Here is a 20608-nt window from a genome sequence, read left to right on the forward strand (position 1 = left end):
TTAGTAATAATTGAGTCGATTCGTTCTATGCGGCGAGGAGTCAGCGCAGAAGCAGACGCGTCTGCTTCACAACTACGTAATCGATTCCTCTTAATTGATTATTTCGACTCTCACATTTGGAATGCACGAGTACATAGGTAAAGTGTCTATTAATCAAAAACCAATCTACTATTACTATTAACTAATTTACGTACTATAATTTACATATAAAACAAGTGATACATACATAATATACTATATATACTACTATATCCATTTGAATTAGAAATGTATTAATTGAATTTTATAAGTGCTGCGTAGTAGGTTATGCGCAATAAGGGCAATAACAAAATAAAACTGATTTATTTTTGAATATAACATTAAAATATTTTTGATTCTCTAAATAAGAAAAATAATAATTTCGCGATGTTATTATCTCACACACGGGAATTGGTCACAGTCGTCAACAATGGCAGCCATACAGAGATCGGGCGAACCACCTACATCACCGAGAACGTCTGTCGGCGAGCCACAAAGCCTCTCCACATATACAAATAAATAACATCGGAACAACAAATATTTTAATAACCACCTCTAAAGAATTGTTGGACGCTTCGTTACGAGTACATGCGTGACACACAGGCTTGTCGCGTAGCTGAGTACCACCTGCGAGCCCTCAGCAGCGCGCCGCCGCCGCCTCACGCGGATGTCGCCTCAAACAACACGCGACTAAGTACCGTTTTACTATACAGTTTTGCACGTGCAGATACGTAAACATAGACGGACGGCATGACCAATGTCAGAGTATGGATTCAGTGTTGAATAGCGCTCTTTTCGAAAACATAAATTTTTATAGGGACATAAGAAAGAGCCGATGGAAAATTGGAAAGGTAAGCGTGAAATGTGGCAGATGTTGTGTCATAAAACGGACATTCGGCCGGCAAATGTTAACACCGAGCTTTCATTGCAGCGCTTGGTTTGGAAATAGCTTGAAGATATCCCACGGCAAGGTAAAGAATAATTGCGGACTACATGAACTCGTTTCATCTCCTCAGAGCACTCAAACAATTTGTTATCAATAAAAAGTATTAATTTACCTTCTCCGTCAATTTATTGGTATCTCGTTAACTTATGCGCATTCGTTATTAAAAACTAGCAATACCTACACGCGACAAAGCTTGAACTTACCACCTTGTGCAAATAAATCTTCAACAGAAGCTAATGGCTAATAAAACTTACGTAATCCAAACTAATATTATAAATGCGAAAGTAACTCTGTCTGTCTGTCTGTCTTTCTGTCTGTCTGTCTGTCTTTTCTTCACGCCTAAACTACTGAACCGATTTGTGTGAAATTTGGTACAGACATAGTTTGAAACTTGAGAAAGGACATAGGATAGTTATTATTACAAAAAATAAAAATAAAAAATAAAATTTATTACGGACATACTATATAATAGTGCCATCTATTGGTCAAATGTCGAGCTGTTCCTATGCTCCGTAGATAGATGGCGTTAATCGCGCAATGGTGTCATTACACGTGTTCGGTTCATGTTATTGTTTTAATTCATCGGAAAATCCATCAGAAAAATGTAAATAAACAGTAAAAAGGTTAAAAGTTTTACTACAAAGAAAATGCTCTAACGGAGTATAGATAATTCTATTAGTACTACGCGCAATGGTGTCGATCGTTACACGAGTTCGGTTCATGTTGTTTTAATTCATCGGAAAAAAGTAAATAAATAGTAAAAAGGTATGAAAAAAATAATAAAATAACATATAAAAAATATAATACTACTTTTAGTACAAAGAAAATGCCCGAACGGAGTATAGATAAATAATCCGAGTTGTCACTGTGGTCGATAGATGGCGTTGGGATCGAAATAGATCGCGCTATGGTTTCGTTACACGCATTTGGTTGGGTATCGGCCGAGCGCTTCGGTACCGTCGTGGTAAAATTGTATTGTCGGTTGTATGGTCGTTTATGTGGATTGGTCCTGTTTCGTAAATTCTAAATTGGTTCCGTTGTTTGATGTAGGGTTGATCCCGAATATTAGTACTTAGTTATTTTGTTTAGTAAAACTGTAATTCTAAGTTCGTTTTAAATTATTTAGTTTTAAGCTTGGTTGTTAAATAGGATAGGTTGTAATATAATTTCTTTTAAATTGTTATAAGTTCGTTTTTTTTTTATTCTTTAGTTTTAAGTTAGTTTTCAACTTAAGTTCGGAAAGATTTTAATATTTCTTTAGTTTAAGTTCGTTTTTAAACTATTTTTTTCAATGACTAGAAAACGCAAGACCAATTTAGCACGTAGTTCCAGCGGAGCTCGAGCTAAAAGAGTTGCAAGAAGTCAAGAGTCTGAAGAACAGACTCAAGCCCGTTTGACTTTAGACGCCGAGCGTCACGCTGCTCAAAGAGCTGCTGAGACTGAAGAGGTGAGGCAGGAGCGACGGCTCCTAGACGCTGAGCGTCACGCTACTCAGAGAGCTGCTGAAACCGAAGAGATGGCTCGGGAGCACCGGCTCTTAGACACCGAACGTCACGCTGCTCGAAGAGCTGCTGAGACTGAGGAGGTGAGGCAGGAGCGACGGCTCTTAGACGTTGAGCGTCACGCTACTCAAAGAGCTGCTGAGACCGAAGAGATGGCTCGGGAGCGTCGGCTCTTAGATGCTGGGCGTCATGCAACTCAAAGAGCTGCTGAGACCGAAGAGATGGCTCAGGAGCGCCGGCTCTTAGATGCTGGGCGTCATGCAACTCAAAGAGCTGCTGAGACCGAAGAGATGGCTCAGGAGCGCCGGTTGTTAGACACCGAACGTCACGCTGCTCGAAGAGCTGCTGAGACTGAGGAGGTGAGGCAGGAGAGACGGCTCTTAGACGCCAGGCGTCATGCAACTCAAAGAGCTTCCGAAACTGTAGATCAAACTCGAGTACGTCGGCTTTTGGATGCTGAGCGTCATACGTCTCTGATTGCTGCAGAGTCACATGAAGAATCTCAAAGACGACGTGTTCTATTAGCTGCACGGCAAGCACAAAGACGAAATATATTTACACGTAATACGTGGGAGGTATTTCATGATGCTGCTTTTGATTATGACCCTTTAATTGATTACATGAACCATCGATTAGTGCTCTTAGGACGGATGGCTAAAAAGTGCACATATTGTATGGCACTAAAATGGAAAGAGGAAACTCCGGGTATGTGCTGTTCTGGAGGTAAAGTTTCACTTCCATCACTTGGTGTTCCAGAGGAACTCCTGAAAACATTACTTTTATGCGATAGTAATGAGTCACGACTCTTTTTGAACAGTATAAGGAAATATAATAGCTGTTTCCAAATGACATCATTTGGAGTAGATCATGAGGTTGTTATGCCTGGATTTTCCAGTACATTCAAAATACAAGGTCAAGTTTACCATAGGGTTGGGTCTTTACTGCCTACAAACGATCAGCCTAAATTTTTGCAAATTTATTTTATGGGAGACGAAAATAGTGAAGTTAACCGCAGATGCCAAAATATTAATGGAGTTGAAAGGGATACTGTCTTAAAAATCCAGAGAATGTTGCACGAGCATAACAACCTCATTAATACTTTCAAAACAGCATTAGAAAGAATGCCGGGAGAAGAATACAAGTTGATTATGCACCCTGACCGTACACCAACTGGGGAACATGAAAGACGGTACAATGCACCGCTTATTAATGAAGTAGCAGCTGTAGTCACAGGCGAACAGTTTGCTTCCCGTGACATTATTTTGCATGCCCGTAATGACATTTTAAGTAGGGTACCAGATACACACAAATTTTACGACGCATTGCAATATCCGTTGATATTCAGCAAGGGGCAAGAAGGGTACCACTTTCAAATACCCCAAGTCAGTCCTGTAACAGGTTTGCCTGTAAACAACAAAAAAGTCTCATGCATGGATTTTTATGCCTACCATATCATGGTTCGAGAAAATGATTTTAATATAATATCACGATGTAGACAACTGGCCAATCAGTTTTATGTTGATATGTATGTAAAAGTTGAAAGCGAACGATTACGATATATATCATTAAACCAAAACAAATTGAGAGCGGAGAACTATGTCCATCTTCAAGATGCTGTGGCAAATGATGGCAATGTTAACCCTAACGATTTAGGTAAATTGGTAATTTTGCCATCATCTTTTGTAAATAGCCCCAGATATTTACACGCTTATACACAGGACGCATTCGCTTACGTACGTACATATGGTCGCCCCGATTTGTTCGTAACTTTTACATGCAACCCAAGCTGGCCTGAAATAGTTGAAGAGTTGCTGCCGGGACAGAGGGCAATCGATAGACATGATATTGTTGCAAGGGTTTTTCGATTAAAAGTTAAAAAGCTTATGGAAGTTGTCAATAAAGGAAATGTATTCGGTGAAGTACTATGCTTCATGTACTCGATAGAGTGGCAAAAACGCGGGCTTCCTCACGTGCATATTTTAATCTGGCTGAAGGACAAGCTGAGACCCGATCGAATAGATAATGTTATTAGAGCGGAAATACCGGATCCAAGTAGTGACCAGGCACTTCATGAAATTATTATTAAAAATATGATTCATGGTCCTTGCGGTCCTGACAATCCTCAAAGCCCCTGCATGAAAAATGGAAAATGCTCTAAAAAATATCCTCGCACGCTTATTAAAGAAACTGTCCATAATGACAATGGATATCCGCTATATCGAAGAAGAGCACCAAGCGATGGGGGACAAACCGCGTCTGTAAAAGTTCGAAATGTTTATGTTACTATTGATAATAGTTGGGTAGTCCCTTTTTCGCCCGTATTGTCAAAAATGTTTAACGCCCATATAAACGTAGAGGCTTGCAGCTCAGTGCGCGCTATCAAATATATATGTAAATACATAAACAAAGGTAGCGACCAAGCTATTTTTAATTTCAAAAACACCGATACTGCTAATCCCATAAATGAAGTCCAAACGTACCAGTCTGGTCGTTATGTTAGCAGCAACGAAGCCGTGTGGCGGCTTTTAGCCTTCCCGTTACACGAAAGGCACCCGACAGTCACACACCTGACTGTACACTTGGAAAATGGTGAACGTGTCTATTTTACTGCAAACAATTTCCAAGAGAGAATAACCTCTGCTCCAAAAACAACACTCACCGCTTTTTTTGAGCTCTGCACAAGAGATGAATTTGCAAGGACGCTCCTTTATGTTGATGTACCAAGATATTACACTTGGAACGCTACAAGGAGGGAATGGAAACGACGAATCCAAGGAGTTCCGGTCCAGAATTGGCCTGGTGTCAAATCTGGAGATGCCTTAGGCCGAGTTTATACGGTTCACGTTACCAATATGGAGTGTTTTTGTCTGAGAATACTGTTACACCAAGTGCGGGGGCCAACTTCTTTTGCAGATCTCAAAAAGCTAAATGATCAAGAATTCTCGACATTTAGAGAGGCATGTGAGGCAAGAGGACTATTAGAGAACGATAATCATTGGGATCTAACTCTAGAAGAGGCCGCGCAGTGCAAATCTGCGCCACAGGTGAGAGAGCTTTTTGCTATATTAATAGCAACGTGTGGACTCTCAAACCCTGAATATCTGTGGGAAAAATATAAAAATGATATGGCGGATGACATTTTGTGTAGATTTCAAGAAGGGGACCCAAATATTTCGTACAATGAGGTAATTTACAATGACGCTCTGACCAAGGTTGAGGACCAAGTGATAACTATCACTGGTAAATATTTGTCCGATTTTGGTATGAGCAGACCTCAAAGAATTGGGGAAGTCAGTAATGATTTAATGCGAGAGCTAAATTATGATCCAGTTTTGTTACAGCAACAAATTACAGCGGCCCTTCCACTTTTAAATCCAGAACAAAGATTAGTCTTTGACACAATAATCAACAAAGTTGCCAGTGGCGAAGGTGGTTTGTTCTTTTTGGATGCTCCAGGAGGTACCGGCAAAACCTTTCTTCTAAACTTATTATTAGCTGAAATCCGGAAAGATAAAGGAGTTGCTGTGGCAGTAGCTTCATCCGGAATAGCTGCTACGCTGCTTAGTGGAGGACGAACGGCCCACTCAGTTCTGAAATTGCCACTAAATTTAGCTCATGAGGAAATGCCAGTTTGTAACATAAGTAAAAGTAGTGAGCGTGGAAGAATGTTACAACAATGTAAACTGCTGGTTTGGGATGAATGTACGATGGCCCATAAAAGAGCAATCGAAGCACTTCATCGCACGATGAAAGACATTAAAAACAGTCAAGGTATTATGGGAGGAATGGTAGTTCTATTGGCTGGTGACTTCCGGCAGACCCTGCCGGTTATAGCAAGGGGCACACCGGCAGATGAAATCAATGCCTGTTTAAAAGCATCTGTGCTGTGGACACATGTGAAAAAGGTTTCACTGTCGACGAATATGCGAGTATTACTCCATAATGACTGTCAAGCCGGGCAGTATGCTGCTGCTCTTCTGAAGATCGGCGAGGATCGTATGCCTACCGACTCCGAGAGTATGATCACGCTGAGCAGCGAATTATGCCAAATTGTGGATAGCACATACAATTTAAAAAATAGTGTCTATCCGGATCTATGCGCCAATATCGAAAATCGGGAATGGTTATGCGAAAGGGCAATATTGGCGCCAACAAATGAAATAGTAGGCCGGATAAATGACCAAATTATGTCTGACATAGAGGGAGAAGTCATCGAGTATCTATCAGTAGATAACGTCGTGGATACCGAGCAAGTGACATGTTACCCAACAGAGTTTCTCAACTCCTTAGAGTTATCAGGAGTGCCTTCTCACAAGTTGAGGCTGAAAGTTGGTGTTCCTGTGATGCTTATGAGAAACCTTGATCCACCAAGGCTATGTAACGGCACACGGTTACAAATAACCTATTTAGGACGGAAGGTCATTAAAGCCGTTATTATGACTGGAATGGCAAAAGGCGAAACTGTAATTATTCCCCGCATTCCCATCATTCCAACTGATTTGCCATTTCAATTCAAAAGAGTTCAGTTTCCGCTGAAAACTGCGTTTGCAATGACCATAAATAAAGCCCAAGGGCAAACGCTAAAAGTTGCGGGGGTACATCTTGAAAAAGACTGTTTCTCCCATGGGCAACTCTATGTTGCGTGCTCAAGAGTGTCAAAACCACAAAACCTTTTCATTTTTGCAAAGGATGCCAAAACTAAAAACGTGGTATACAGAAATGTCTTGGTGTAAGAAACATTCATAATCTGTAAAGCCTAAAATAATTGAAAATTTGCCAATGGGAGAAACAGACTTTTTTTCCTTTTAAACTGAAATGACAAATCAGTAGAATGATGGGAAAATAAGGGAAAAATAACATTTTCGCCTTTTTCGATCGGCAATAACAGCTTTAATGCCCTAAGTGAGTATACATCTCTTAAATTGAAACGCAGAGCTCATTCTGTTGATTTTTGATGAGTTCCCTGGGATATCTTCCACATTTCAGACTGATCAAATTTATATGGGACCACACTGACACTTTACTCTTTCAAACACTAAAGAATTTCTCAAATCGGTCAATAACTGATATGCCTTAATATACATATAAAAATACGGTCAAATTGAGAACCTCCTCCTTTTTTTGCAGTGGGTTAAAAACTTTCTGCTCAAAGTAAATTTACGGACGAAGTCGCGGGTAAAACTACCCATGCTAAAAATGCGATAATAACTCTGTCTATCTGTCTTTCCGTCACGCCTAAACTACTGAACCGATTTGGATGAAATTTGGTTCAGACATAGTTTGGAACTCGAGAAAGGACATAGGATAGTTTTTATCCCAAAAATCCTGCGGGAGCGGGAACTTCTCAAAAATCCCGCGAGATCGGGAACTATGTGAGTAAAACCAAAAATCTGCCGGAAGTCACTGTTCCACGCGAACGAAGTCGCGGGCAAAAGCTAGTACATAAATATTTTAATACAAATACCCCCTTTTATGATACAACTATACCGGTTTTATTACCCGGATATTAAATTTATCTTGCCCACACTCGAATTATATATGCGATTATTACTACGTCTGTCAATAATACTTTAAATACAAAATTTAAGAAGAAAATAATTATATACGGTGTTTCTATGATAAGTGCAATGCATGATTATAAGTAAGTAAATCAGGCAATATTATACATTGACAATAACACTAGTTCAATACAATTACTTCATCAACTTATTAGAATTCATATCTTAAAAGTAATAAAACCTCTTTGTCGTTATATAATGAGTTATGTTGACGCAGCCAAGTCGCAGTGTTCATGAAAAACTTTTTGGAACGATTCCATATTCAGAGGAGGTACTAGTCTCTCAAAGTAAAATGCGGTCGTTGAAGAGAGACGACGCTCTTCTACGTGTAATGCGCTGTCACGCTTTAACAGAAGTAATTATAAGGTGGTAACTAGTAGATCCTATGGTCTTAGTGCAGCCGGACAAATGGACGAGAAACTTTTATTATTATTCATTAGTATGTTTATAGTCGGTTATAATGCCAAGATCGTAAAATAAGATGTCAGGGAATAATATTGTTTCCTTTTTAACGATTTAGGTTAATCGTGGGTGTGTTTTCCAATATAGCTTTGATAAAATTATGTTGACAAAATATTTGTGTGTCTAAACCAAAGGCTAAACTTAATCTCAGACTTATTTGGAAAAAGATATTACGAAGAATAACTTCACCAAGATCTAAGCATGGCTGCATTGCTTTTTCCCAATTTTCATAATTGGACTGAGTATGTAGGTTCTATTTGATGAAACTATTATACAATAAATTGATCTTTGACGGATTTATGATGGCATTACAACATGCAAATACATCATTATAACATAATGAGATGGATTTAATAAGAAGTTCAAATCATTATGAATATGTAAATAAATCTGATGGTTTGGTAGTATTGCTTAATTAAGACGATGTTAGTTTACGAATTTATTATATATTACGAATATATATTTATTTTATTTTAGTCTGTCTACTAAAATAAACATGGCCACATAGTTGTAAAACTGGCTACTGGTCTAATAAATAAAAAAGAAGAAAATGGCAAAATCAAAAGACGTGTCAAGCTTGAAAAAAAATACAATTGACGGATGACATAAAACCTAAACCTCTTTTCAAATTTTCTAAGCGCGTACTTCCATAAAGCAGTAAGAAAACTTTTTGTTGTTAAATGTCAAAATTAAAAACCTTTCTTTCTTTAAATATTGAACGAAACAGACCACTTTCCAAAGGGATTCCTTTCGTAAACGAACTTCGCTACAATTAAGTCAGGTAACCGATATGTGTGATCCCTTGTTCGGCTTTTGACGCCACCCCTAATCTGAAGACTGTTACGTCATCATTTTGGCGGCATCACAAATACTCTAAATGATACACAGAATAACAAATCGAATGTTGGATCATTATCATTCGAAAACGAATACAATAAACTGACAAATTAGCTGAATTTTGAATCATGACAAGTTAATAATAGAGGAAAGGTTTCACAAATTTTTAATTGGCTTGCTAAATAAAAGCAATTATTTTTAGCAGTTGAAAAGTCTTTGAGTACTAAATAAAACCCTAATTTGTCTTATACATATGCTTCTATCACCAACTACAAATGAAAACGTTCAAACATGGTTGTAACATCACATTTACTGAATAACAATCAATCGTGCACTTGAAAAATAAATCGAAACATTTTAATCCGTACCTATCTGCACTTAATAGTGAATTATTTTGTATGTGTGCTGCATTCGTGGGGTAATAAAAACAGCGCGGGGTCGGCAGACATCGCGGCGGGGAGGTGATGCAGGCAGACGTGCAGGCACCGCCGCCGCATCACTCTATCTTGTATAAGTACTCACGTAAAACAAAAGAAACAAAACAATTATGAATTTTCTCCTTTTCTGAAGATGTTCTGAAATGTACCGCTAAATGGATTGATAAATAATACTGTATAGTTTGCGTTCTGAAATTTAATGAGCTTTTAAGAAGACAACATTTTCTCTACATATCATTTTGAGAACTAACTTGGAAAGAAACCTTTTTAAAATAAAGATGTTTGTGAAATAATGGATATATGTAGTTCCTTATAACGCATATTTGATTATATTACTTTTACAATAAATCTCAATGCCTTACAAAAGGCCGACGCCAATAATAAAATTGACACACAAGCTTTACATTTCGGCAACAACTTAAAAGCACGTTTTATGAGCGACGTTGAGTGCAAGTTATTAATCCGGAGCTAAGTGGAAAAGCAATAGCTGATCGTAATAGCTTCGCTTACAAATATCGATCACAAAATAGCCCGCTTTCATCTCATAAAGTTTTTCGCGTCTTTTTGGCCCCGAATCCATCAATTCTCGTGATGGATGGACCATTGGACCCGACTCGGGCAATCGAAATTCAAATTCGCTAAATCTTCCCACACGGCATCGAAAACAGGTCGGGTCGTTAACAGTGTACGCACGCCGAGCCGAACGTTGTTTGTGTTTTTTTCTGTTTGCTCTGGAGATATTCGCCCCGGGGCGGAGAGGGGACGGGGGCGCGGGGGAGCCGGGCGCGTCGGCGCAGACGCACGGGCAACAGAGGCGTGATTACAGGCCTGTGCGCAGCTAATCACTCCGGCAACACGGCCCGAGCGACGGACCAGCCAGCACGGCTGCCCGAAAAACAACTGCACCCTACTGCCGGTTTGTCATGAGGTCACAATAACCAAAAACACATTAAAATAACGTCACTGTCACCTATCATTTACGTAGCTTCAAATCAATCATTGCAGTAGAGCACACAACTTCAATTGTTTCGATCAGATGAAAGTTAGTATTGAGTACTTTTACGAGTTAGTTTTGTTATCCTCACGCAACGACTCGAACTCGCATCTATTTAAGTGCTACGACAGATTTCAGCGCGTCACTTTCTCGTAGCCGCGCGGGGCCTGCCCATTGTTGTAAATAACAAACAAGACAAAAGTCTCGCGCTAACTACACACGTTTCTCTACGTGGAAGGTTCTTACCGACGCCGACGACCCGATAACGCATGGAAATATGATGAGCCCTGTCCCCCACACCTCTCATTGGCACGAAGATTGCTTAAACAGTTTTAAACTGCCTATCGGGCTTGTTTATGCCTTTGTAGTGTGGCCTTTTGAAGCCTCCGATATTTGCATATGAATGTGTATTTGTTCTTTTATTGCGATATGGAGTGTATCAGCCGTTTGTCATGTTGGCGACTCGTAAAAGTCTCTTGATACTGACGTCGTTATGAGATGGAAATGTGACGACTGAATTAATTGTCTGAGACCATTGCTTTAAATCAGTTTTAATTAACGCTTAAACAGTTGTCACATTTGATAAATGTGTGATATTTGAAGACAATTACGCATGTACGCATTAAAAAACAACCGAAATACAGAAGGCAAAGACGTCACTATTTCGAGGAGGTAAATATTATTCCTTTCTTAAAAAACACGAAGAAATTAATCATATCAAAAAAAATATCATCATCAAGAAATAAGTAGTACATATTGTAACAAACGATTTTTTACAATGTTCATGACTACGTACTTTTGCAAAATTTTCTTACATTATCATTTCAGGAATAACTTTATTTATGCAAGACGTGTTTTTCCTTAATTAAGCATTCAAGTAAAATGATAATTTAAAATTGTAATTTATCAAAATTATTTGTTTAGTTACGTAAGTACAGACGTGTGTATTAACTATACTTGCCAACACTGGCTAATATATATTTCATATTAATCACCTATTTACATAACCCTCAAATTAATTTATTACTAAGAGGTTTATAGTCAGTATTAATTTATAATGAGATCGGCAAAGCTTGTTATAAATAGTTTGACATTTGATTTGATATTCTGATGAAATGATACTTGAACTTATCGCAAGCTTCGCTCGCATCGTAACCTATATCATATGTCAGAATCGTGCAACGATTGTCGATACTCGATACACCTTTGTGTTACGGCAGCCATGCTTATCACATTTATAATGCCTGTTAGAATATTATATGATTTGGTGCTGTAGAGAAAAGCTTTCGACAAATTGGATATACTTCTGTTTGGAGTATATTTTTTGCTCATCATTATGTCCAGCCTTGAATAACCCACGGCTGGGAATAGGCCTCCCCTTGTTTATGACATTCTCCTGTCTCTTGCCCTTTGCATCATTCATAAATATTTGTAAAACTTGAATAACGCTCGACTAGAGAGGGCAAAAAGATTTCATTAAAAATAAACATTTGTTTTTTATTTGATTTATAATCGAATGCACATCATAATGACCGCTTCTTTCTATTGAGGTGTAGATCCCTTAAAAATGAGGCCAAATTTAGTAATACTAAACGTAATTCTTCACCTTTGTATTTATTTAAAATAAATTTTATGTGGAAATCTAAATCACTAGCGTTCCACAGGGAAGTATCCTGGGACCCTTACTGTTCTTGGTTTATATTAATGAGTTTCCGCAAATAATAGAGGATCAATCTGTCTTATTTGCTGATGATGCATCAATATTTTTTACTAGTAAAAGTATGAATAAAATAGAATACGAACTAAAAATAAATAATTCTCTAGCTAAAATAATTGATTGGTTAAAAACTTTAAATCTTAAAATTAATATAAATAAAACAAAGTATATACAGTTTCAATCATATAAAGCTGCACAGAAAAATCTAAATATAAGTTATAACAATAATAAATTAGAAGAAGTAGATGCATCAAAGTTTCTGGGTCTAAATATAGATAAACACCTAAATTGGAAATTGCATATAGAAAATTTAAATAAAAAAATTAGAACATATTGCTATACACTACAGATAATAAAAAATACAACTAATATTAAAACAGCACAATCAGCATACTACGCTAAAATTTATTCAATTTTAAATTATGGAGTAATATATTGGGGTAACTCCGTGGATTCTAAAACTACTTTTTTACTTCAAAAAAGGTGTATAAGAATAATTCATAACCTTGATAATGAAACCTCTTGCAGACCGACGTTTAAAAAATATGGATATTTAACATTGACAGGAATATACATTCTCCAAGCAGCTACATTCATTAAATGTAACAGTAATTACTTTCCTGACAAAAACTCTCAAGAATATAATAGGCGATTGCGGAACAGAGATAAATTAATAATACCACAACCTAATAATGAAATGTATAAAAGAAACATGTATTTTACTAGTATAAAAATTTACAACCACTTGCCCTGTAAAATAAGATCACTTAAGCTAAAGAGTTTTAAGAATGTACTTAAAAGATTTCTAATTGAACATTGTTTCTATGATTTAAAAGAATACTTTGAAGCTAACTTATGAAAACTGGGATGCTGAAATATTAATGTAAGAACATCTTTTTTTGGTACTGCCTATTATTTTAATGTTGTTTTATTTCTATAATTCATAAGCTAACATTTTATGTAAGCTAAGTACCCTATTGCATGCCTATGTAGGTAAATTGTGCAGAGCTGTAAACTTATATTAAGACCTTTTAATGTAACCACAATTAATGCAATAAAGATTTATTATTATTATTATTATTATTATTATTAATGTACAACTCAGACACGTAACTCAGCGAGTCATGGGTCGCACACAATTAATCATTCCGCTCTGCTATAGTAAATCGATTGTGTAGCAAAATGCATTTACTTAATCCATTGGACCTATTATAAACTAACAAATTGCAATAAATCAGCCGATCCCTATAGAGACTGTTATTTGTGATGCAGACGTTATTTTATAACCAAACAAATTATTGGAAGCAAATATGTTATCTATTTGTTTACATATGACATAAAAGAATATATTCAAACAACAATGTAATATTTCAAATACCGTATGTAATGCAAAACTCCAATATACTTAAAAGAACAAAGAAACATCAACAAAAACTAACAAACAAACCGACAAAACATAGTTGTTACACATAACGATGGTATTCTTTACGATAAGGCTAAACTAATATTCAAATGTGAATTTCGACTACTGGTGCTACCAGTCATTTACATAGAACAGACAAAAACACGATCTCTTATTAGCCCGCTTTTAAGCCAACGAAACATAATCTCTTATAATTTCAATACCAGTTTTTGTTCAACAAAATTTACCATATTTTTATGCAATTAGTCCGCAGTCTCAAGCGATCTCTTAATTTAATTCCATGTTATGTTAGACACAATTTATGATAAACAATATAAATCTTCTCTAGATTAAATATATAGGTGTAATAAATAAAGTACTCTGACATCGATATAACAGGTAATTTACGCAGAACACTTAGTTAATGTGACCGAGAGACGTGATAAACAAATAAAACTTGAAATGTTGTGGTGACGGCGAACTGGGTATGAATAAAATACGAGAAACGCGGATTGCAAGATGCTCAAGATTGTATTAATTAGAATACATTTTACTTATGGATAGAAATTATAATTCTGAATGAGTCTTCGTTAATTATAGTAGGTATTCTTTAAGCACATTTTTTAATTTATTATTCAATTTTGTCTATGACTATTTCAACGCTCTCTTACCAACCATATAAAGAAGGCGGACCGAAAATAAATACTTTTCCCATTTCTTTGTTCTATTAATCTCGCTCTGTAAAAACACAGACAACTAAATGTAATGAAAACAAAATCTAAATCTGAATAAATAAAATAACAAAAGCACAAACAAATGTGAGTTGATCAATATAATTATGCATTTAGGTGCACTGGAGCTTATCGCAGGGAACCATTGCGGCTCGTCCGCGGCGACAGGCGTCAGCAACGCTTGTCAAATGTCAACATCCGAAGGCACAATATTGAAGAAAATTTAATTGAATCGCGCGACATTTTACAATAAGGCGGGCCTCACTCCTACTCATTACGACTTCATTTTGTTATAACAACAATGAAAGCCCGCGTTTTGCGTTTTATTCATCCGCTGTACTTGACAGCGCCTTTGTGCTTGAATCAATCTTACGTCGCTTGTAATGATGCAAAATCAGTTCCACTGAATGACAAAGAAAAAAGCAACCGCTAATGTTGCTCTTTCGTTTTTTTGCCCACGGTGTTGTTTTATATGTGTATGAATATAAATTTCACGGTGCGCTATAGGTAGGCAGGTATATATATAGGTACCTACCTACATAAGGCGCACTTTAACATAAACATTAATAATACATTTGATTGCTATTAATGAGAAGTAATAATATAGTGCTGCGTCTGCTATAAACCAGTTAATACCCGCGCTTTGACTTGTTTATTCTACTTTTCATAATAGTATTTAAGTGCTTAAGTATATTATTGTATGGTCTTAACAGTGACAGGATAATCTTTATCACATAACTGAGAGCTCCTCAATGTTCTCTGGTTCTCTCATTAAGTTTAATAACTTAACGATAAATAATTGATTTAATCATTCGAAAAGACTGGTAGTTACAGCTATGTGGTAATTATATAGTATATTTATAATATTGTATGTTATTTTCCAGATAAAAACAGCATAAATGATTTAAATTTGTCTCTTACTTTTTTTAATTTTAGTAGTATATAGCAGCACTAGCATATCCAAGTGGTATGACCGTTGGACTGCCAAGTCAAAGGTGAAGTGGTGAGGTGGCTCTTCGCATTCCTATACGTATCAAAAAGTAATTTTCTCTTCCTAAAACCATAAAGGAAAAGGAGGAAACATTAAATTTTTTAAGTTTTGTTTTTCCACTTCTTGGCATACGGGTACACACTTTGACACAATATTGTTTGTTTATTTACCATGAACAAAATGATTGCCTATGTCGTTGACTCGATTTTGGAGGTAAATAAAAATGTAAACTAGTAAGTACGTACCTTAAAAAAATATAAAGTTTATTTGCGTATAAAAAAAAACTCATCTAAGAATTTTTCAGTAAACAAGGCTCAAACCTCCTTTGTTACTTGTAAATGTCAATCCAATGGAGGTTTAAACTAAGGGATATGCTCTCTAAAACTAAAATAACAAAATAATTTCATCGACAAAGTATTAATTGAACATCATAAGTAAGATTTGTAAAAATTAGCATGCGAATATTATTAACTGTGTACAGTATAAAGTGTTGGTTGAGCCACGTAGACTTGTAGGACTAGATTAGACATCAACCGGTCGACAAAAAACCCCTTTTACAAAATTATACACAAGATTGTAAACAAGAAAGTACCTACATTATTAAAAGTACCAGCGTCTATTAAGAAACTCTCAGTTCTGGTACTTCTGGTCTCTATAATGCTCGCAATCATCAGTGATTACTTAGAAACTAATTTGTGGAGGCGGCGCAAAGGTGCGCGGGCGCCGGTAAAGGCGTAATGTGCAAATAAAGACAGGGTGCCGGCAACCGGCGCGCGCCGTTTGTCAACCAACCTGTTTTCTAGTCCGTTTGTCAATATTTGTTAGAGTTTATACAGGGGGATTGTAGTTTTGAAGTTGTTATATGGTATGTTAAATGTTTGCCTAGGGTAAATATGGGAGTTTGTATAAAGTCGTAGCTGCAAACGAGGTTGTATATTTAGGCGAAGAAAAGATGAACTAATGAAGTTGCTATTACACTAAATGTCAAATGAGTAGCATTTAAATGCCTGTTAACTGTGCTGTTAAGCATTGTACAAGAACAAACACACACGCTCTCATTTTCTAAAAAGTATGCCATTTTGTTGTGGTTAGAAGATATAAGTTACCAATTTTTGAACGGAAGCCCTCGAAGATGATCTCCGTTCCTATTAGTTGCATCGTGATGTTATATAGCCCAAAACTTTCCTCGATGAATGGTCTATTGAACACAAAATGTTTTTTTCAATTTGAACCAGTAGTTCCTGAGATTAGCGCTTTCAAACAATAGTTAATAGTTTACAAATGTAAATATTCTTTTTTAGTTTTAGTACTTTCGAATAATGTTAATTTTGCAATAAACGTATCTAAATCTAAAATCTTCTTGAAAATATATTAAAATAATACAACATTTTTCACCTCACCCTGTAGTACTCTGTTTCTTGTTCTCCTAACTCTATCCTTAAATCCTCGCTACGCAGGATAAATAACAAATTATATTCTACTTTAAACAAATCGTCATCTGCTGTCCTCAGACGTATAATCAAAGTGCCATAAGTAGACGAGCTCATATATTTAGGACCGCATCCTTTCGCTTTTTGCTACGTTTTTTGTTCAACAAAAGCGTTCAGCGGCACCTACGAGATTATTTTCACACTGTATCGGCTATTTTGGTTCCAGAGATCCCAACTCGTTTGTCGATGGAATTCGAACATCGTTAGTTACATCACTATTTCAAATTAAACAAGATTCCGAACTTCAAATTACGCGAGAAAATTAACAGCTAATAACACTCTGCTGATAGCCAAATTAAAACAGGAAAAAGAAATCATTTCAGTTTGTGTATCCAGCGTATTCATACAAGAAATATTCAAAATGGCGTTGGCAGCAGTATTAAAACCGGCGAACTAATGGATCCTTCTATTAATCCGGTAGTAAACAAAATGAAACCCAATCAACATCGCAGACTTTGCTAATTATAAAAAAAGCAGAAACGGTAGTTAACATATTTATTGAACGTTTATAGATCCGTTAATTAATTGCAATAAAAACTAATAAAATCTACACTTTATCACTTTTGTAGAAACTCAAAATAACTTACACAATTACACGCAATTTAGTAATGATAAGCACTTAAATTTATGCAAATGTTTCTTTCAACTAATTGATAGACACCATTTATTAGTTCGCGTGCAAACATTAAATAAATCGCTTACCAGTGACTAGCATAAAGTTACCAACCATTTGTCTAATGGATATCGATACACACTTCCTTACATGCAGCAATTACCGTTCTGAGAACTTCAATCACGAAACAATTATAAACAATTGTTGAAGAAACAATGTCGGAACAAAAAATATCACAACAAGTGAAACTACGTGTATTACTAAACACATGACACTGCAAACCGGACAAAGCGAAATGAAAAAATATTTCGTCATGTAGTTATTAATTCTTTTCGAATTAAAGGTTGATCTTTGAATGAATATCAAACGAAACCTGTCTCCGACGCGGCGTCTACTCAAAATGGCTCATTACAAAGTAGGAATGCAACAATAACAAACAGGAATGAATTAACAATAGTTACCTACGTGTCAAGTCCCACACACTCGGCATTACAAACATGCTACAAAAAAGAGGTCGTATCCTAAACGCGAGCCACAAAAACTACGACTTACAAAACGGTATCGGGCGGCGAGTTCAAAAGCACCGGCGACCACTCATTTCACACCATCAGCCGGCCGCCGGCGAGCCATCTTCTACCCTGCCATACGTGACCTAATGACAACTCGAGCACGGTATACCACGCAAGCGTCGCACACGACACAACTCAAATTAGACTCTATCCGAACGGTTCAGAGCTGTAATTAGCATCCCGGTTCTCAAAGTTACGCCTTATTGAACAACATCACTTATAATGGAGCCGACACAATGCCAGATTTGTGCAAAGAGTGTTTTTAGCAAACAATTAGCAGTGTATGGACTTCGAGCTAAAACGGAATTCGCGTCATTGTAGCCGTTTATATGTGAAACATTTTTTATTAATATTAATTAACAAGAACCTAGCTCTTTTGCTAAATGAATTTAATCAACACGCTTAACATAACTACTTCTTAAGCCGATAATTGACTAATTGAGCTACTGTTTTAACTCTTTGGTATATAATTAGCAACTATTACCACATGATTTAATACGACGACTAAAATGAAACTCAACACTTGTAAAATTCAAAGTCACTACTTTCACATCGGATTTATATTACAATGTACATACACGAATGTTTTGTAATCAAAAAAATTTAACAATTTCTTAAATTGACAGTATAAGCGCTTGTTATCACGATAGTAATAAAAAAATCCATTCAAAGCCTACGACTGTTCTTCGCCAAATAGAAATATACCAACACCTCGGGCCTGACTATTTTTTTATTAACTAAAAGGCTCTGAGTATCGATAATGAGAAATTATAAACAGTCAATTATTGAAGTTATTAGGTTTTACTCAAGCGTGCCAACTGTGAGAACTCTGCAGTAATAAATAAAGGTACTAACTACCGTTAAAACGTAGAGTTAACAAGTTGTACCTTAGTTACCGGACGCACTCGAAGGTTTCCAAAAAGAATAGATTTTTCACGGAAAGCAGGCGTGATTAGTACCTACTTGTAAATAGATAATTAGGTAATAAAATAATGTGTATACCGTAAAGTAGGGAAAATTTGATAAAGAGCGTAAAGCGAGGAGAGCTCGTTGACGGAAACGCACCGCGAAGGAATAACGCTTCGTTGAACGTGGCCATTGTGGTTTCGTCACAACCAGCATTTATCAAGACATGCAACTTACCGATTTTCATCAAGTCTACTGTTTAATGTTGATCATTAAATAAGATTAAGACACAAGCGGTGGTCTAGTTGGGTAGGCATTTGAATTTAATTGCATTAAATGCGAGTTTACTTTTTCTTCTATGTATGTAAGCCTTTTCTTTAGATTTATTGTTTAATCTACAAAATGCTACATTGTAACATACAGTGGTAATACATGATTAAGGATTTCAATGTAGAAGACTTTTTTTTAAATAATTTGAAACGTGTTGTAACATTTTCAATTGCTTTTTTACCGGTTCTCATAAATACAGAATCTTTTTAAGGACCTAAGCTGAATTGGGACATTATAATAGCGAAAAAAAGTATGAATAACATCTACGAGGTACAGCAACAACTAAACAAGGACAGACCATAAATAGGTGAATGTAAATCAAGTTCGGGAAGGACCGTAGGGTTGGGGGCGTGTCCCGATACAATCGCCGGAACCACACCGCGGGACGCCACGACACCGACACACTGCGCCGATGCCGACACATTACGCCGACATCGACACTGGCACACCACTATGGGAGGTGTCACACGAGCGTTTTCTGTTCTCTGCGTTGGCGCTACATGTCCACTTTAGTTTGTTTGGATTTAAAACTTTTTAGATATCGAGCTTGGTAACTTTTTGGAAGACGACTCAATGTCTAATGAGGAGCCAGCCAGATCTGAATGACAACGGAATTGACGGACGGCGACGCAACACACTGACAGAAAAATAAGAAGAAATGGCCAAAAAGCCGAGCTTCCTTGAAATGTTATTAAATGATGTAACGGTTTACTCACGCGTATTTATCGGGGTAGCCCGACTAGTTTCGGACCCAACCGGAGTCCTTAATCATGAGCAGACGCGGCGGGATCGCGAGTCGAACTCCAGTTCGACTCGCGGTTGGGTCCGAAACTAGTCGGGCTACCCCGATAAATACGCGTGAGTAAACCGTTACATCATTTAATAATGAATCATTCCTTGAAATGTAGCAGCGGTAGTGCAAAGTATAATAGGATAAAGGGAGGATAAAGGAGCAATATTGGCGCAGTGCTCGTATGGTACTGGCACCTCGTACACGATCAATCTCGATCATGATCCAAACTTAATACGGAATATATTGATGGTCAATCTGTACAGAGCTCCTACGCGATCATGGATTATGATCGTGGATCGCGATCGAGATTGA

General features: G+C 36.8%; 1 protein-coding gene across 1 annotated transcript; it reads left to right on the forward strand.

The window, feature by feature from the left end:
- The first annotated feature begins 2255 nt into the window (after window positions 1–2255).
- Window positions 2256–14831, forward strand: LOC113502101. Its single transcript, XM_026883481.1, has 2 exons — window positions 2256–6843; window positions 14722–14831. Exons 1-2 carry the CDS (start codon window positions 2256–2258, stop codon window positions 14829–14831), a joined length of 4698 nt encoding a protein of 1565 aa, XP_026739282.1.
- Window positions 14832–20608: the final 5777 nt, after the last annotated feature.

The sequence above is a fragment of the Trichoplusia ni genome, chromosome 16 (assembly GCF_003590095.1).
Source record: "Trichoplusia ni isolate ovarian cell line Hi5 chromosome 16, tn1, whole genome shotgun sequence".
Classification (NCBI taxonomy): Eukaryota; Metazoa; Arthropoda; class Insecta; order Lepidoptera; family Noctuidae; genus Trichoplusia; species Trichoplusia ni.